Raw genomic sequence first — 16,242 nt, forward strand, 5'->3', positions numbered from 1 at the left:
CTTCAATGGACAGTCAAATGTTGTGAGATTTCTGTCTGTTCCTTCGCACAAAAGTGGTTCAGGACTGAACTAATTCATACTTCCCAAATTAGCCAGAATATTTATCTAAAACTACTGGTTGAGGTTCATTTTATTCTGTGTTTGGAATACCATCAGCTCTTGTGATGCATATGCGGTTTCTAGACTGGGATCTGAGATCTCCAGACGCTCACAACTGATTTTAATGCTGTTTGGGGTGTTCAAAGCTAAGCCTCACTTAGTTACCCCTCTGAGTTCTCCAGTCCACGAGATGATACCTACACAGTACTTGAGGTCTCGAGAGAGCAACTAGAGGGACAGACAGGTTCCCCTGCAGCAGTGATGGGGCACATGGGGAGTGGGGCTCACCAACCACTTTGCAGGAGATTATGCTTTTCCTACTCCCCGGGCATTGCAAACAGTATATAGTGATTCCTCCATGGCAGCTCAGTAACTTCTGTCACTATATATCAATTGAGTATGCCCAAACCTGTGCAATTGTCAGTCTAGCATTAAAATATTATGGGGCTCAATTGATGAACTACTGCATGACTGTTTGGCTGTCCATGCCAGGATATGGATAACAGTAGCCGTTCTTATGCTTGTTCTCCCCATGTCAGGAGAGTGTATTTAAAACACTTACAGAAGGGCAGTTCCTTTGTGAAGCAGATGAGGCGGGGGAAGGGGTGGAGCTAGGAATGCTCTGGCATTAGAACTGTAGGCAGCTGCATAGGGGGGAACGAATATCAAACCCCTACCCACAGCACCCTGTACACGTTGTACCACAGGACATTGTGGGAAAGGAATAACTGAAATCCGCAAGAATATGAAGCTTTTTATAGTAAGAAAGTTATTCAACAGCTACTCGAAATGGAACATGTTAACTCCAGTATCCCTGCCCCTCTCCATTCTGCTTCTCCATGTGTCACATTTTCCGTGCATTATCCTAGCCACCTTAACCTCAATTCTTCCTTGCCTCCCTCCTCAAGCCCCCATATCTCTGTTTCTCCCTTATTGTACACCAGTCCTTTCTTCTGCCGAGTTATCTTCCTATTCCTCTCCAGAAGCCCCCTTTTAACCCCAAGGAAGAGGATACCTGGATCTCCTGCCACCCCAGGGCTGTCCTGTTACCACTGGGACACCATACCTGGTACTTTGTCAGCTGTAAATGCATACACCAGATCAAGTGGCCATGCATGGCTACAGGATGTGAGCTGTGCAGAGACCTAATCCTGCTCCATCCAGTACAGTACCAGTTGTGATGTTTTGTCAGGTGCCTTTTCACGTGACAGTGCTGTTGCTCATTGTGAGAAGCTGGCCTAGTATATGATGTCCACTATTGTAAGTGGGCACCTTGCAACAGTCCAGACAACCCTTGTTGTTATTTAGGAGGTCTTAGACAACCTTAGAAAGCTCTCTAAGTGGTAGCTGTGGAGAGCAGCCTTCAGGCTTTGTCCAGAAGGAGAATAAAGCAGCTTGTTTTTATCAGAATGCAATCTTATAGAATAGATTAAGTGAAAAAGAACCACTCAAGGTATTGATAAAAACATGTATTTATTATATAATACTCTCTAACACGTTTAGATATCTCCTACACAGAGATGCACACAATACTTTGCATAGGAATACAATGAATAGCATGAAACACACAGTGGACCCCAGGGTGCGACCAAACCCTATACTAAAAGTGGTATAAGAACCGAGAGGACGTAGAAGTGCTCAGGACCCACCCAAGGTGAGTGACTAGGAACCCCATGGAGAGTGTGTGGAGTGTGAGAACACGAACGCGTGCTCCTTACAACTTTACGGGTAAGTCGGTTGGATTTTTAAAGATTAAGGACCCTTCGCAACTGGACCCTGAAGAAACCCCGTGGAAGACAGAAGGTTGGAGAGCCACCCCACCCGTGAATACCCTAGCACCCACTTTACCTACACCAGGGAAGCCGGGTGTATACGTGTGAAGTGATGTCGGAAACCGCCATCGAACCCAATGGAGGACTTCAGGAAAGTGCTGCTGCTGGAGAAGGAAAAAGTGTCCGGTGGAATCCGAAGGTGGATTCTAGTTGAGAAGTACCTGCAAGCAGAGAGGGCAAAGTCTGTCAATCAGGAATCAGGAGGAGATCTGAAAGATAAATGCCCACTAATGTTTGGAGTTGCAGGAGAGTTGGCAGTGACCTTGACTCTGCAACTGTGAGGACCAGGCGACCCTAAGGAAGACCAGGAGCCGTGCACGAACTGTCCCACGAAGGATGTAGATTGCTGAGGGGTCGGTGTCTGGCTGGAACACCAAAAAGCCTTGGCAAATGCAACCAATACAGGAGTTGAAGAAGGAGCAACGTCAGGACCAGCAAGGTCCAGGGGACTCACCACAAGCAGGCCCCAAGCAATCAGGGGAGCCCAAATGAAAGAAAAGGTGACCCTCAAGTGGACCTGCAGGGCAGAGGCACTGGAGTCGCTAGAGGACCTCAAGCACCTCACCAAAAGATGCAGGTCACGATGCAGTGTGGCCCAAGATTCTGGTCACTGGAGATGCTCGAGATTATGGCTACTTGGAGCCCGAAGATCTTCTTGGAAGGAAGCCAACAAGCCTTTACAACTGCAAGTTGACGCGGTGGACAGGGGTTCAGTTATTGCAACCCCCACGGGGGATACTGGCCTCAAACTTAGTGAGGGCAGGGCAGGCCTCGGGAGCTGTGGAAAACCACCACCTGTGTTGCGGAACCTTACGAAGTCCGGAGGAGCTCAGTATCAGCAGACCGGTCGACTTAGTTGCGGTGCCTGCAAATGCAGGGTAGTGACTCCTTCACTCCAAGGGAGATACTTACTTTCAGGTGTTTTTGATGCCCACAGGCCTTGGGAGTTTCCTTTATGGTGCACAAACGAAGCAGCAGACTTAAAGGGAGACGAAGTCCAGAGTGCCCAGGCAGTAGAAGAAGTGGTGTCTGATCTGAATCTTGTCCCACGATGAATCTAGGGATCTACACCCAGGTATGTCCTTAAGTACCCTAAAGAAAGGGCTGGGACGATTCAGGAGACCCTCCCAGAGGAGAGTCTGGTCATGAGGGAGGTTACTCCCATGTCCTTTGTTCAGTTTTGCACCAGAGCGGGAGCCAACTGCTCCCAGGACTGGTTTGAACTGGACTATGCACAGGGACACCAAATGTGCCCCTCATGCGGACTTTGTGGCACTGGCAAGTGCACCCACCTGTCCCAGTACACTAAATACTGTCTGGGAGGTGGTCACACCTCCCTGTGACAGGATGCCTATTGTTCTGCCTTCCCCTGCTCGAGGTTGGCTTAGCAGCAGGAGGGCAGAATCGTGTCTCTGGTTGGCAGCAACCATTTTGTGCTGTCCGGGTCTATAAAGGTTGGCACCGTGAACACAGAGCCTAACTGAGGGCTCTTCCAGTGCTTGGAATCATACTTCCCACACTGTTTACGGTGTGGGGGTATGATTCCAAGATGTTTGATACCAAATATGATAGGATTCGTTGCGGCCGGTTTCAAGATGGTCATTGCGTATTCATGTGGTGCCCCTCTATATGGTATATGGCTGCTTTACTGACAACCCGGGAGAATGGACGCTGTAGGGGTGTCCTGCTCATGCAGAGGCACCCTCTCTCTTAGAACCAATCACGCTGCCTTCAGGATTGCAAAGGCCTACTATAGGAGTGACTTATAGGTTTTAAGTGCAGTGACCCAAGATATAGGAAACCTATATCTTTAGTAAGTGGTGCTAGCACCAGCTTACACAGGCTGCAATGGCTGGCCTGTAGTTCCATTTTGAATGGTCTCTCATGGGTAACATAATACATGCTTCAGCCCTTGGGACACCTTTGGCATACCTATGCCCTGGGTACCTTAGTGCCATATACTAGGGACATATAAGGGTACCCCAGTATCCAATCTGGGAGGTACCGAAGTACTTGACATAACAATTTAAGGAAGAAAGAAGCAGAGAGACTGGGGTCCAGATTAGCAGGATCCCAGTCAGACTAGTCCAAAAACAGCTTGGCACCAGGCAAGAAGTGAGGGTAACCATGCAAAAGGATCCTACACTCATGAACTGGTTTCATCAACATAGACCTGGGGCTCCTGCTAGCGAAGAGGGAAATCACGGCTGACTGAAAGGCAAAGGAGGGCCCTAGCTTTCGGAGATGTCAAGCCGAGTTTCTTAAATGGGTGGAATGTGAGGGGATTAAGCGATTTGCAGTTGGCGACCCACGCGAATAGGGAAAAGGCACTGGAGATGGCGAGGGCCTGGGAGACTCTAGTAGTGTTACTAAAAATCACCGATACGGATTCTGATGTGGAATCGGGTGCTCCAGACTTAGATGCGCTGCCCTAAGGGGCTACCCTACACTAGGGGGTTAGCACTTTGGTTTTCTACATGGGAGCTACCTCTGACAGCAAAGAACTGTCTCATCACTTGATGTTTTGTATTTGATTAATGCCATCACAGCTGGGACTTGTTACCGCAAATAATTGTATATAGTTGATACGCCAATGGGGAGGGGGGTGGGATCAGAGGGAGGGGAGGGTAATCGCATTTAGCAGTGTCAGGTTCATGACAGGAGGGTGTATTTCTTTTATAATTCACTGGCAGGATTGATTATTATAATTGAACTAGCGATTAGGCAGCTCCGATTCATAGTTTACAGCTCCCACGGACCGTGGTTTATTGGAATGGGACTGTGACGGATGTAAGTGAATTTCCTTAATTATGGTTCAACCTCATTACATGTTAATTGAATTGCACACTTATTCTGCTATTGATTGTAATTGTGTTGTTTGCATTAAAACAATAAAAATATATATATATATTTTTTAAATTAACTGGTTTCATCAAATGGTTTTTGTAGTGATAAATGCCATCTAAATAATGTAAAGTGTGCATTATTTGCATGACTGTTACAGGGCAGTCCAGCACCTAATAAAACTGATATATCTCATAGGTGGCGATCCATTTCATTAATCAGAGATGGCCCCGAGATGCATCAAACATGTATATCCAACAGAACTTTCAAACAATTGAACTTAAATACGCCACACAGTAGACAATAGGGTTTGCAACAGTACTGTTCATTACATTTCTCCAAACATAACAGAATACATTAGACAACATATCTCACATATTTGTAATAACACAGATCCACCAAATATCTAACTTTAACATTGCTCCGACCAGGTCTAGCCACAAAGATATTGCACAAACATTCAATAACGCGTCAAACAGAATAGTTCACATGCACTCAAAAGAGTTCACTCCTTATACCATGATCTTGTCATAAAAGTAGCATACATCAGGTGGTGTTTGCATTGGTTTGTGTGATGTGAATGCTCTAACAAGAGCACTTTTTTGCGGGGGCTTTCTCCAACCGAAGTGCTGTGAGGCAGCCAGCCACCGCTGCAGAAGCCATTGAGCCTGATTCACAAAAGTAACTTGCACTTTTGATTAAGTTTAACAAAATATTTTTTTTAAAGTACATATTTAATAAAATAGTTGATATTTATTTATATTTTGTACTATTTTACATAAAATAAAGCCCCATAGGAATTAATGTAAAATGAAATTAAGTAAATTCCTTCCATTATTTTCTGTGGGAGGGTGTTGCAGTGAGTGGTTTCCCGTGTTTAGTAATGGATTTATAAATAAAAATGTAAGTGACTAGAGAAGTGCAGTTTATGAATACTTAAAAATAGTAAACTTACTCAAAAGTGAATCAGACCCATTGTCTCCAGAAGCGGCACAGAGTGATCCTCCAGAACGTTTGCTTCTGCCCAAACCGGTCTCCTGCAGTCCAGGAAGGGTAGCCCCGCTTCCTCCACGTGCAAGTTAAACACATTAAGATCCCAAAAAGCCCCTCTCAAACAAAATGTTTCTTTAACATTACATCTTGTTAAAATGTTTCAGTCAGCCAGCCAGTGTGTCTCTAATAAGGGCTTTGAATAATCCTCTGGAGAGCATTACAGCCACTGTAAATAATAGCCAGTCCACTCAGGCTCACTTTTCTTTTACGAGTCTCTCACAGTGGCGACCTCTTGCTGTCCCTAATGTGTGCACATTTATAGCTTGGACACTCAAAGTCAAGCTACAGTGTGAGTGCATATTCGATATATTTTTGCTGTGTATCTACACAAAGGAATACACACACTTATAAAATAGTAGTGCACCCTCTTTAGGACATTCTCCATTAAAACTCTTCCAGTTGAGCAAAGCTCCACACTATTTGCAGCCCCCCATAATCTGCATCATCTGCTGGTATGCCGCACTATGCCACATCGAATGGTTTGGTATTATTACAGAGGCGACTCTTCTTTGGCAGGGTACACAGCTGGCTGAGATTGCAAACCTTCCTTGGTTTAATAAATGGGAGTTAATTGATGTTGCCACACTTGGAGATGTCTGGGAAGGTGGACATAGGAAGTCTTTTCAAAATTTAGCGACTGAATTTTGTCCCCATTCCTTCTAATTTTACAGTTACTAACAATTATGACACTTACAAAAAGAGACTGCAGACACTCTCCTAGCTCCATCTCCGAGTACAAAGTGATAATGGAAATTTTGGAAAGGGCGGTATCTCAAGGCTCTAAATCCCATGTAACCAATACACCTGATCGAGGCCAAGTGGGAGGCAGTCCTGGGCACTCTTGAAGATGACCAGTGGGGTGAGGTGAGGATCGCACCTAGACAAATGGCAATATCTATGCGCTTTTGATCAGTTCTATTACTCCCAGCCTGCCCAAGATGTAATCTTTGCCCAGGCTCATTCTTTCTCATGGTATGGGGCTGCCCAGTCATTCGCTCATACTGGCGGACTGTCAGTAGCCCTGGGTCAAGTGGTGGGGGAGCTGCCTGGACCTCAAGGTAACCTTGCTGGGAATTATGGACACTAATAGAGACGCACGCCTCCTGCGAACTCCTAGCTATGGGCTACCTGCTTGCTAAGTGAGAACTAGGGCGGCACTGGCAGGAGGCACAACCCCACTCTATTAAAGACTGGACCAGAGGGATGGATCAATGGGCAGTTATGGAAAAGCTGGTCTATAAATTGCGAGGGAAGCAAAATAAATATGACAACATTTGGGCTACTGGGACTCTGGCACTGGTGGCCTTGGATTAAAGTCTGATCAACAGTAAGACATGATACATGTGGCGGTAAGTCACCACATGGCACATAAGTATTGTTTATTTCAGTTGCAAAAACACAATAAAAATAATTAATAACTTTTTTTTTAAATGCAAGTTTTAGTGTACATCTTTTTCTAATTTGGTTAATTTTATTATCATTTAGTCCTCACTGATTAGAGGATGGTCTGAATGCACTTTGTTGGACACTGAATGTTACAACTGTTAACGTGCCTGCACTTATGGAACAGTAAAATGTTTCAATCAGTGATGCAGACAACTTTTTTTTTTAAACATGTTTGTATGAACTATTGGCTTTTATTCACAAAAATGTATGTTGGAGAAGATAATCTGTGAGTTATCTGCTCATGTAGGACAACAGATAAATATATTTTTTTCTGCTTCCAAGTTTCCAGAACTGAATACATTGATAATGAGACGATTCAGCTTACCAGGTGATGTCGATCGTGCCTGGCAGTATGTTCGACAGGTAAGAACCAAGTGAGCTATAAATGAGAATTGAAAATATAATCATGGCATTGGTAATTGAATAGCCAATGAAATGTGAATCCCAGAAGTTAATTGGTTGAGGAGGAGCCCTGTCCCCTCTCCCCCTTTGAGTCTCTCTAGAGAAATATGTTTAGGATGCTGGCCCAAATAACGTGATATTCACATCTGCATGTCATAGGACTGGCACTTACAACCTTGTGTGCCAGTCGATCGCCAGGAAAAGTCAGGAAGATGGCAGAATGTAAAGGGGATTGTTTGATTTGTACATTTTTGCACATTCTGTTAGACTAGAACACACATTTCACTTAATAGAATCTGGGCTTAGTTTAGAAAAAAAGTGAATTCCTCCCAAGCCTCTTACTCAAAATTCAGTCAGTGTTTGGGGTTAAGTAAATGTATTCTTTATACATTGGATTGCTTTCATTTATATAACTGTATTTACTCAAATATTTAAATTACAATTCACTACAGTAGTCCATAAGAAGGAGATCTAGCAGCAGATCAGTCACAGATTTATTTCACAGGCTGCAAAAGCATTGCTCATCTGATTCCAAGTCCAGCTCATTAAAACTCTAGAACAAGAAGTAGACAGAAATAAAAGTGTATATAAACTCATCAGTTGTCAAAATGTCCCTAGTAAGGCACTTATGGCTGTATAACTCTAATACCTAGTATTTCTCTAGTTGGTTATTCTCCTCAAAAGGAGTTACATTTGGCACTCAGATGCATATCTTTTAAAGACGAAGGAGCTTACACTGCTAAGGAAGATGTGCTTTCATATGTTTTTGTTTTTTCTAACCTACCCGGTATACTTTCCTTTAGTAAATTACTCCTTCAAGTCCATTGCTATGTGGAGGAGTAAACACATGAAGCACTGAGAATAACATGCTTCTCCCAAAGTGTACCATTACCAGGTTACAGAGAGCCGGATCATTGGAAATGGCTGAACTACTCTTCAGGAACAAAGGCCTTTTTCAGATCTACACGCGCGATTGTGTCTGGTGACCCTCCTGGAAAATCCACTCAGCCTTCATAACTGGGTTTCTTCACTCTTACCTGCCGAGATGTGGTGAGCTGTGATGTAGGTGATGTGGTCATTCTCAGATGTTCCGTTATTTCTATCACCGAGGGTTCCTGTTACCAGTGGCCCTTGTTACCACTAAGGTCTCCAAGGAACGGCTTTATCCTGGATGGCATCCTTTTTAAAGGATTGTACTTTCCAGGTTACCTCAGCCAGCGCCTCTTCACGATACACCCTCACCTCAGGGGTTCCCCAAGGTTCAGTCTTCAGTCCGGTGTTTTTTAACTCTATGTATGCCAACTTGCTGACTTAGTTGAAAGTTGTGGCCGGATCTTATTTTTTTTACGCAGATGAGTCACAAATCATTTTCTCTCAGACATCCACACAAAACCACAACCCTGAGGCCTTGAATTCCTGCCGGGGTCCGGTTGCCTCATAGATGAATAATAATTCACTTAAACTCAACAGAGAAAAGACCGAGGTACTGGTGTTGGAAAAGAACCTGTCCCTCTGGGGCCCACAACCCTGGTCAGAAACCTTGGATGCTCTTCCTGCTCTGGCTCATAAGGTTAAGAACCTCTGCTTTTTGCTGGATGAAAAGCGATCTATGAAGCCTCAGGTTGCGAAGGTGGCTGCTTTGCCTTCCTGAAATGGCTGCAAAACATCATCTGGATACTTCCAATTCTCAGTCCAAAGGACAGTCATCCAAGCAGTTATCTTGTATGGTACTGTTCTCTACCTAGGGGCAGACAAAGCCTCCATAAGACAGTTTCAAGTGGTTCAAAACTTGGCCGCCAGGCTGCTCTACAGACTCTCGAAGAGCGCATCTGGCTCTTTGCTCCTCCGTGAGCTTTGTTGGCTAAAGGTGGAGAAACTGATCCAGTTTAAAGCCCTGTGCTACGTGCACAGAGCAAGATCAGAGTGACCCTCAATGCCATCATTATATGGAGAGATCACATCAGCCTGCCAGTTCCCAGCGTTCCAATGACCTTTCTCTGGGCACTGTTCCCAGAATCAAATGGGCACGTATGGGAGGCCGGTCATTCACATACATTGGCCCTAGGCTTTGGATTGTCCTACTGAAACCCTTGAGATGTTGTACCTTGCTGTCTAATTTTCGAAAACAGCTGAAAAACTGGCTGTTCTGAGTCCGCATGGCCTGTTTAGCTGCTATCTCTTGCTAAAGTGCCAGAAACCGCATGTGGGTAGCTGAGTACTATACAAGATTTCTAATAAGGGGGAAATATTGGGATTTACAGGTTTGGGGAAAGAATGTGTGGGAATCCGGTTTCCCATGCCGATACCTGAATGTTTTTCCCCGGTATTTAGACTGAAGACTTTGCCTGCTTGCACCTGTTGAAATCTCCAAGGGAAGCCACAAACCTGCAGTATTCCAGCAAAACGTATAATTCCACTAGAGCCGTGAGGTTCCTGTTACTGCCCCCATCAGAATTTGCTAAGCCACGCGTTACAAAGGTCTATGGAGTATCCTAAAGGAAAAGAAATGGCAACCTCCAATTGAGACTTCCATGTCAGGTGAGGGGAACCCGCAAACATCCCATATCTCTAGAATGGGCACAATTATTGCACCAATTCACCCACGAAACCACGCACGCGGAATCACCGACAGCCTCCCAATCTCAGGCCCTACCCCTACCCCCCATGGGACCAGCGGAAGATAATGCAAGACCAGACACCTAGAGCTGGACATCTAATGGGACCCCACCAGGCAATCCCACCAGTGGCGGCTCCTCCATAGGGGCGTTTGGGCGCCGCCTACTGCTTTCTTGCAGTGCGAGAAGGCAGAAACATAATGGTAACTATGTTTCTGCTTCTCGCACTGCGAGAAAGCAGAAGTGCCTGGTTGGAGGTGGGTGATCCTGCTCGAGGGCAGAGGGGGGAGTGGCTTACCCACTGTTGTGTGTACTGACTGTTTGGTCGGCCCTGGGGCCGACCAAACAGTCAATACCCATACATTGGGAAAGCCACTCCCCGCCCTGCCCTCGAGCAGGACTGCCCACTCTCCCTTTTTCTCAGCCTACAGAGAAAAATGGCCCAGGTGGGGCGCACTCAGATGCGGCGCACCAATCACAACGCTGCCATTGCAGCATTGTGATTGGCAGAGGGGAGGGGGGTGGGCTTACGAGTAGAGCTGCAGCCGGAATTGGAAAACGCCGGACGGCGGAAAGCTGAGGTGGCGCAGGACGGTAAGATAAACATTTTTTTTAATTAAACCCCTCCGGCCTCCCCCCGCGACGACCCCATTTCCACCCACCAGTGCACGAATATCGTCTGTCTTTCTGTTTTCCATATACTTGTAGATTAATGTTTTGATGACAGCGCCTTTCTCGGCATTTGTGTAGTGTTTTCTTTGGGTAGTGCTGTTGCCAAGAAGTTCAAAACTCGGGCTGCTTCTCATCGCAGATGCAGCCCGCAGCACCCCGTCCCTCCTGCTGGATTCCGGATGCCCCCCATGCACGGGAGGCTTGCAAATAAGGGAGGTTGGCGAGCTGCCGGCTATATGCGGCCGCTGCGCCTGGGACCTGCTCAGCCACATCTGGGAATGTTTTGAACTCCTGCTCACATGTGGCAGGCAGATTGTGTGTCGCAGTACCTTGTGGGAGTTGCTCGCACTGCTCTGGCCTCTAGAGATGCAGGTAACACGGGGGTGCTCCCACCCCCATTCTCACCTCGTTCCCACCCTGTCAGGATCCTATCGCTTCCTTGCAAATCTCGTGTCAGAGTGTCAAGTATGGGGTTTTATTCATGCACATAAAACGCCTGGAACGTGCAGGCACAGAAATTCAATTCCCTCTTGATGAAGTGACGGCAGCAGCAGGCGGCCAGAGTTGGACAGCAGGTTGCCAGAGTTGGAGAGTAGGTCACGAGGCCGTAGCACTTGCTGTGCACAACGCGTGTGTGCTTGGAACACATCGGATCCTATTTGATGGAAATGAGCTAAAGAATGAAAAAAATTAGTTTTGCGCTGTTCATCACTTTTTATTTTCGTTTCGTATTTTCATATACGCATTAGGCCCACCTCCAGCAGAACATTGCTGCAATTTGGCGCGGTGCAAAGGCAGTGGATTCCATCATTGAAATGTGCTTGTGCCCCATGTAAAGGGGACGGCGCCAGCGTACATTTACATCCGGTGTTCTCTGTTTTACAGAAGCGACGACACAAACATCTGCCCCAAACACGACCCTAGCCTGCCCTAAGAGTCTGTACACCAACTGAGTCTTAAAAAATATTTGGCAAGCAAAGTGTACACAGTTTCCTTAGAAATGCCTGCAAAAACTTTTAATTTTGGTTATTTTATTATCAAAATTGTACTGCAAAAGGCACCATTTTAACCTATTTAAAAAATATATATATAAAATTCTCGAGGTGCAGTCACACTTGATCAGGCAAAGTCTTGCTTCCATTTCACGCCTCACTACTTTAAAACTTCACCAGCCGCCACTGATCCCCACCCACTGGGTCCAACCGACCAGTCAAGTCCCTCCCCCGCACACTATGTCACATAACGCAACGGAACTGCAACCATTCACACAATTAGTACATTCTCGTAGCTCCCCAACAGCTCCCACAGTTCACCCCCAACGTTCGTAGTTTTACCCCTACATCGACTGTTCTAAAACTGATACCTATTCTTTTTAGATGGGAACGCATTCACTAAACATCATACTAGAGAACGCAAAACTGTTAAATGAGGGGCTCACATAACAAACCCAGGACGCGCGATCTGTACCCAACCACGGTCCAGTACGTATATTAGTACAGAACTAACCGCTAGCCAAGTAGGTACCTCCCAGAATGCTCCACTGTACCTTGTATAAAATGTCAGACTTGTAATTAGACTATGAACTCTATTCTCTATAGTCATCACTCAACTGACAATAAATCTAAGTGAATATATTATAATGCAATGACGTTCAATTGTACAATGAAATGCGAAATCCCAAAAAACAAATTTAAACAAAAAAAAAAAGAGCATCTACTTGTACACCCCTATTTCCTTTTAGGTCATCTGGGGGCATGGGTGTAACATATTTACACCCTGCCAGGTCAGTTCACTTAGAGTCTGTGCAGCTCTTCCCACAAAGGCTTACCTCACGTTGGGATGTCTGCACTGTGCCTGCTGCGATGCACACATTCACCTATGATCTCTCCCACCCTCCCTCCCCCCCCCCCCACCCTTTTGATTCAGCAATGAGAGCTGTCAATGAACAGTGATTCCTATCTCAAGAACTTTTGTCTGTTGCTTGTCGAATAAACATTTGGCAATTTGATGCTTGTCGTACACCTGTATGGGAATGTTTGGGATAATATGCACTGGAAGCTTTGGCTAGATTTAAGAATTTTGAAACTGGCCCACACTTAGCTAGACAGACTTCCCACTGGCCCTCCCGAACTATGGTCTTGCATTCATCTGGACGATGCAAAGAGCTCTGCAACACCATCACATAGAGAGATTTAACTCGAACACCATGTTTTTCTGTTTCTCTCTCTCTTCTCAATCAGTGCCTTGGTAATGACAAAACACTGCTTAAGTGGGGCCTAAGTCATCTGGAGACTAAAGATGCTAATGGAAATGTTTAGCAATAGTATTTAAAAGAATGTGCCTGCTAAGAGTTTTTCATGAGAGAAAGGTCAGTGTTAACATTTCTAAAATAGGCTTAGGTGCTGCAAATTTAAGTTTGCCCGGTTCTACACAAGGCCTTATGTAAGGATAAATATAAAAGGGTTTCGGCTGGTTGCTTAAGGATGGTAGCAGGACCCAGTTCGAAGTTGCCCTTTGTTTAATTTTAGCCAGTGAGGCTTTAAACTCATCTACAGTGAAAAGCGGAAAAGATTACAGCTTTTGAGTGGCCTGGCCTTTATCTAATATGGAGAGTGAAAATTCCCTACTGCAATATTTTATCTTGTAACTTTAATTTTCTTAGAAAAAAAAAATATGGAGTTACAGAAATGTTAGAACTAGGACTAGAGAGATTAACAGCTGTTTAACATAGTTTGAAACAACAATATTTGAGAAAGGCTGATCCCAGTCTAGAGCGGGCAAAAAATGACAGACTACAGTATGGCCCTTAGTATTTACAAGCCAAGATTAACTTAAGCATTCCACTAAAAAGTGCAGTGGTTATGCCTAGGCATGGGCCATGTGCTCATTGAGCCATACTACTAGCGTTGCACCCTACTTTTCCTTACGGAAACATGTCTGAACTCAACATCTGACCTGGACGTCATGTCATTCTTCCCGGCTGGGGTTATAAGATTGCCAGACAAACATCGGCAGAAGCCCGGAGGTTGAGCCTCCATTATATACAAGGGTACAATCTGCTGCTCCACCTCCATGAAAACTGCCACTAGCTATATGGCATACCTCACTTGCACTCTGTGCAGAACCCTCATGTACTGACCTCTGGGAACCTGAAGCAGCTTCGCCAGTGACATCACAGACAATTGCACCCCATCATCAATCCCAGCTCCTTCATTCTCATTAGAGACCTCAACTTTCACCTAGGAGACCGCACCAACCAAATCTTTACTGCCTTGATAGAAAACCTCAGAAACTTAGGCCTCACCCAGCATGCTACCAGACTCACCCACGCTGTTGTACATCTCCTGTACTCAATGTTAACCGCCTTCAGCAACATCACAGCAGCAAATACCCGGACAGACCACACACTACTGAGTTTCAACTTTTTCATCCTGCATCACCCCAGAACCACCACCACCGAACCTGCTCATCGGAGCTTGAATAAAATCAGAGGCAGACTGGACCTCCACCATCTTCACGCTAGTAGCCTACCGAACACTATCAGGAACATTAAGAGCTGGATCACTGCTTGCGCCAACACACTGCCTTCCCAACACACTGCCTCCTGTCTAATGCAGCACCATGGCAAGATCCCAACCATGTGCCAGCTGGTATATGGAACTCAGGCTTACAAAACGTCACTGCAAGCAACTGGAGCGCAAATGGAGATTGACCCTCAACACCTCAGACAAAGACATCTTAAAATCCACCTAAAGACACTTCCCCCAGCTGATCCGGAACTAAGCGTGCATAGCTATCACAGACTGCATGGACTCCTGAACAATAACTAAGAGATCTTCGCCATCATCAAGGATTTCAGCTTACCTCCAGTCTCCGCAAGCAATATCCCCCCTTCACAAGACATGTGTACCAAGTTTTCAGAATTCTTCAACAACTAAATCACCATCATCTAAGGTAATTTGGACCCAGTCGTCTGGTCAACACCACTTCCCAGCGAGAACCAACCCTGACCACGTGGCCTTCCATCACCACAGATGAAACCACATTCACCATGCAGTCAATCCACTTGGGGGCCCCTGCCCCATCAACTCTTTACCAAGGGACTTCTTCAGATCAGCATTGCACTAACACCCATACTGCATGCCTCTATTGACTTGACCACATTCCCACCACCCAGTGCTTAATTTAAGCCAGTGGTTTCTGGTGCTCAACACTGGCCCCTAATTGTCGACACCGACACTTATGAAAGCCTGTCATTTGGTGGCACGGTTTGTCTAATTTTGAGATGAACACAACAGTTGTTTATTAATTCAATATACATTAATTGACGTATACCTGCCGCCCAAGCCATTCTTATAGCTTTGGGGGCCTGGAATAGTCAGAATTGTCACACTAGTAAGAGTATAATGGTTAGCAGTTGTGATTGTATTATCATTGCTAGCGCTGGCAGTGGTCTCCTGACGAGTGTGCTGGCACTCATTTTGTTACAAATTAAGCACTGCTGCCACCCTCATCCCTCTGCTGAAGAAACCCACTGTGAACCCAACCACACTTGCAAACTATATACCAGTCGGACAAGTTTCTTACCTTCGGTAACGCCTTCTCTGTTAGAGACATGATCTAGCCGCAGATTCCTTACCTTTGAATTTCTAATTCCCAGGAGTCAGACTGGATCTAGAAGATTTTTCTTAGAGCAATACCTCTGCGCGCGGATAGGTGGCATCTTTTGGCTCCGCCTTAGTCGCCAGTGCCGTTTTGACGTATGTGTCACCTATGTAGGTACCACCTCTGTGCACTGACTTCATTTACTTTTCATGATCTTCCACGCCAGAAGTGCTGAGCCATGATGTGTGCTGACAGTAGTGTGTTTGAGCACGTAGTGCCCTGAAAGGGATCAGCCCTGACCCTAAAAACCAGTCCGCAGTTCGGGGAGGATGGATGGGTCAGTAAGAAATCTGCAGCTAGATAATGTCTCTACTAGATGTGACATAACCAAAGGTAAGTGACTTGTCCATCTGATAGAGACATCCAGCCGCAGATTCCTTACCTTTGAATAGATACCTAAGCAATACCATCCCCAGCGGAGACACTGTGGATAAGTTTAGACCAGAAAGTCCTACAGGTCAGAGCGGTCTAAAAGGTCATCCCTGCAGACCTGACTGACCAGGCAGCAGTGCTTGGTAAACGTGTGCAGGGCTGCCCACGTTGCTGCCCGACAAAAGTTGAGGACTGGAACTCCACGTTGCAATGCCATGGTAGCAGCCTTAGTTTTGGTGGAA

The 16,242-nt window shown here is 45.6% G+C and overlaps 1 protein-coding gene across 1 annotated transcript in view; it reads left to right on the top strand.

The window, feature by feature from the left end:
* The window catches only part of PDSS1 (decaprenyl diphosphate synthase subunit 1), a 321,226-nt gene that overhangs the window by 282,067 nt on the left and 22,917 nt on the right, over positions 1-16,242 (top strand). The window contains exon 10 of the mRNA XM_085631745.1: positions 7,557-7,637. Coding sequence (XP_085487871.1) covers positions 7,557-7,637 — 81 coding nt within the window. The remainder of the gene's footprint in view (positions 1-7,556; positions 7,638-16,242) is intronic.

This window comes from Triturus cristatus, chromosome 10 (genome assembly GCF_964204655.1).
Source record: "Triturus cristatus chromosome 10, aTriCri1.1, whole genome shotgun sequence".
In the NCBI taxonomy this organism is placed as follows: domain Eukaryota; kingdom Metazoa; phylum Chordata; class Amphibia; order Caudata; family Salamandridae; genus Triturus; species Triturus cristatus.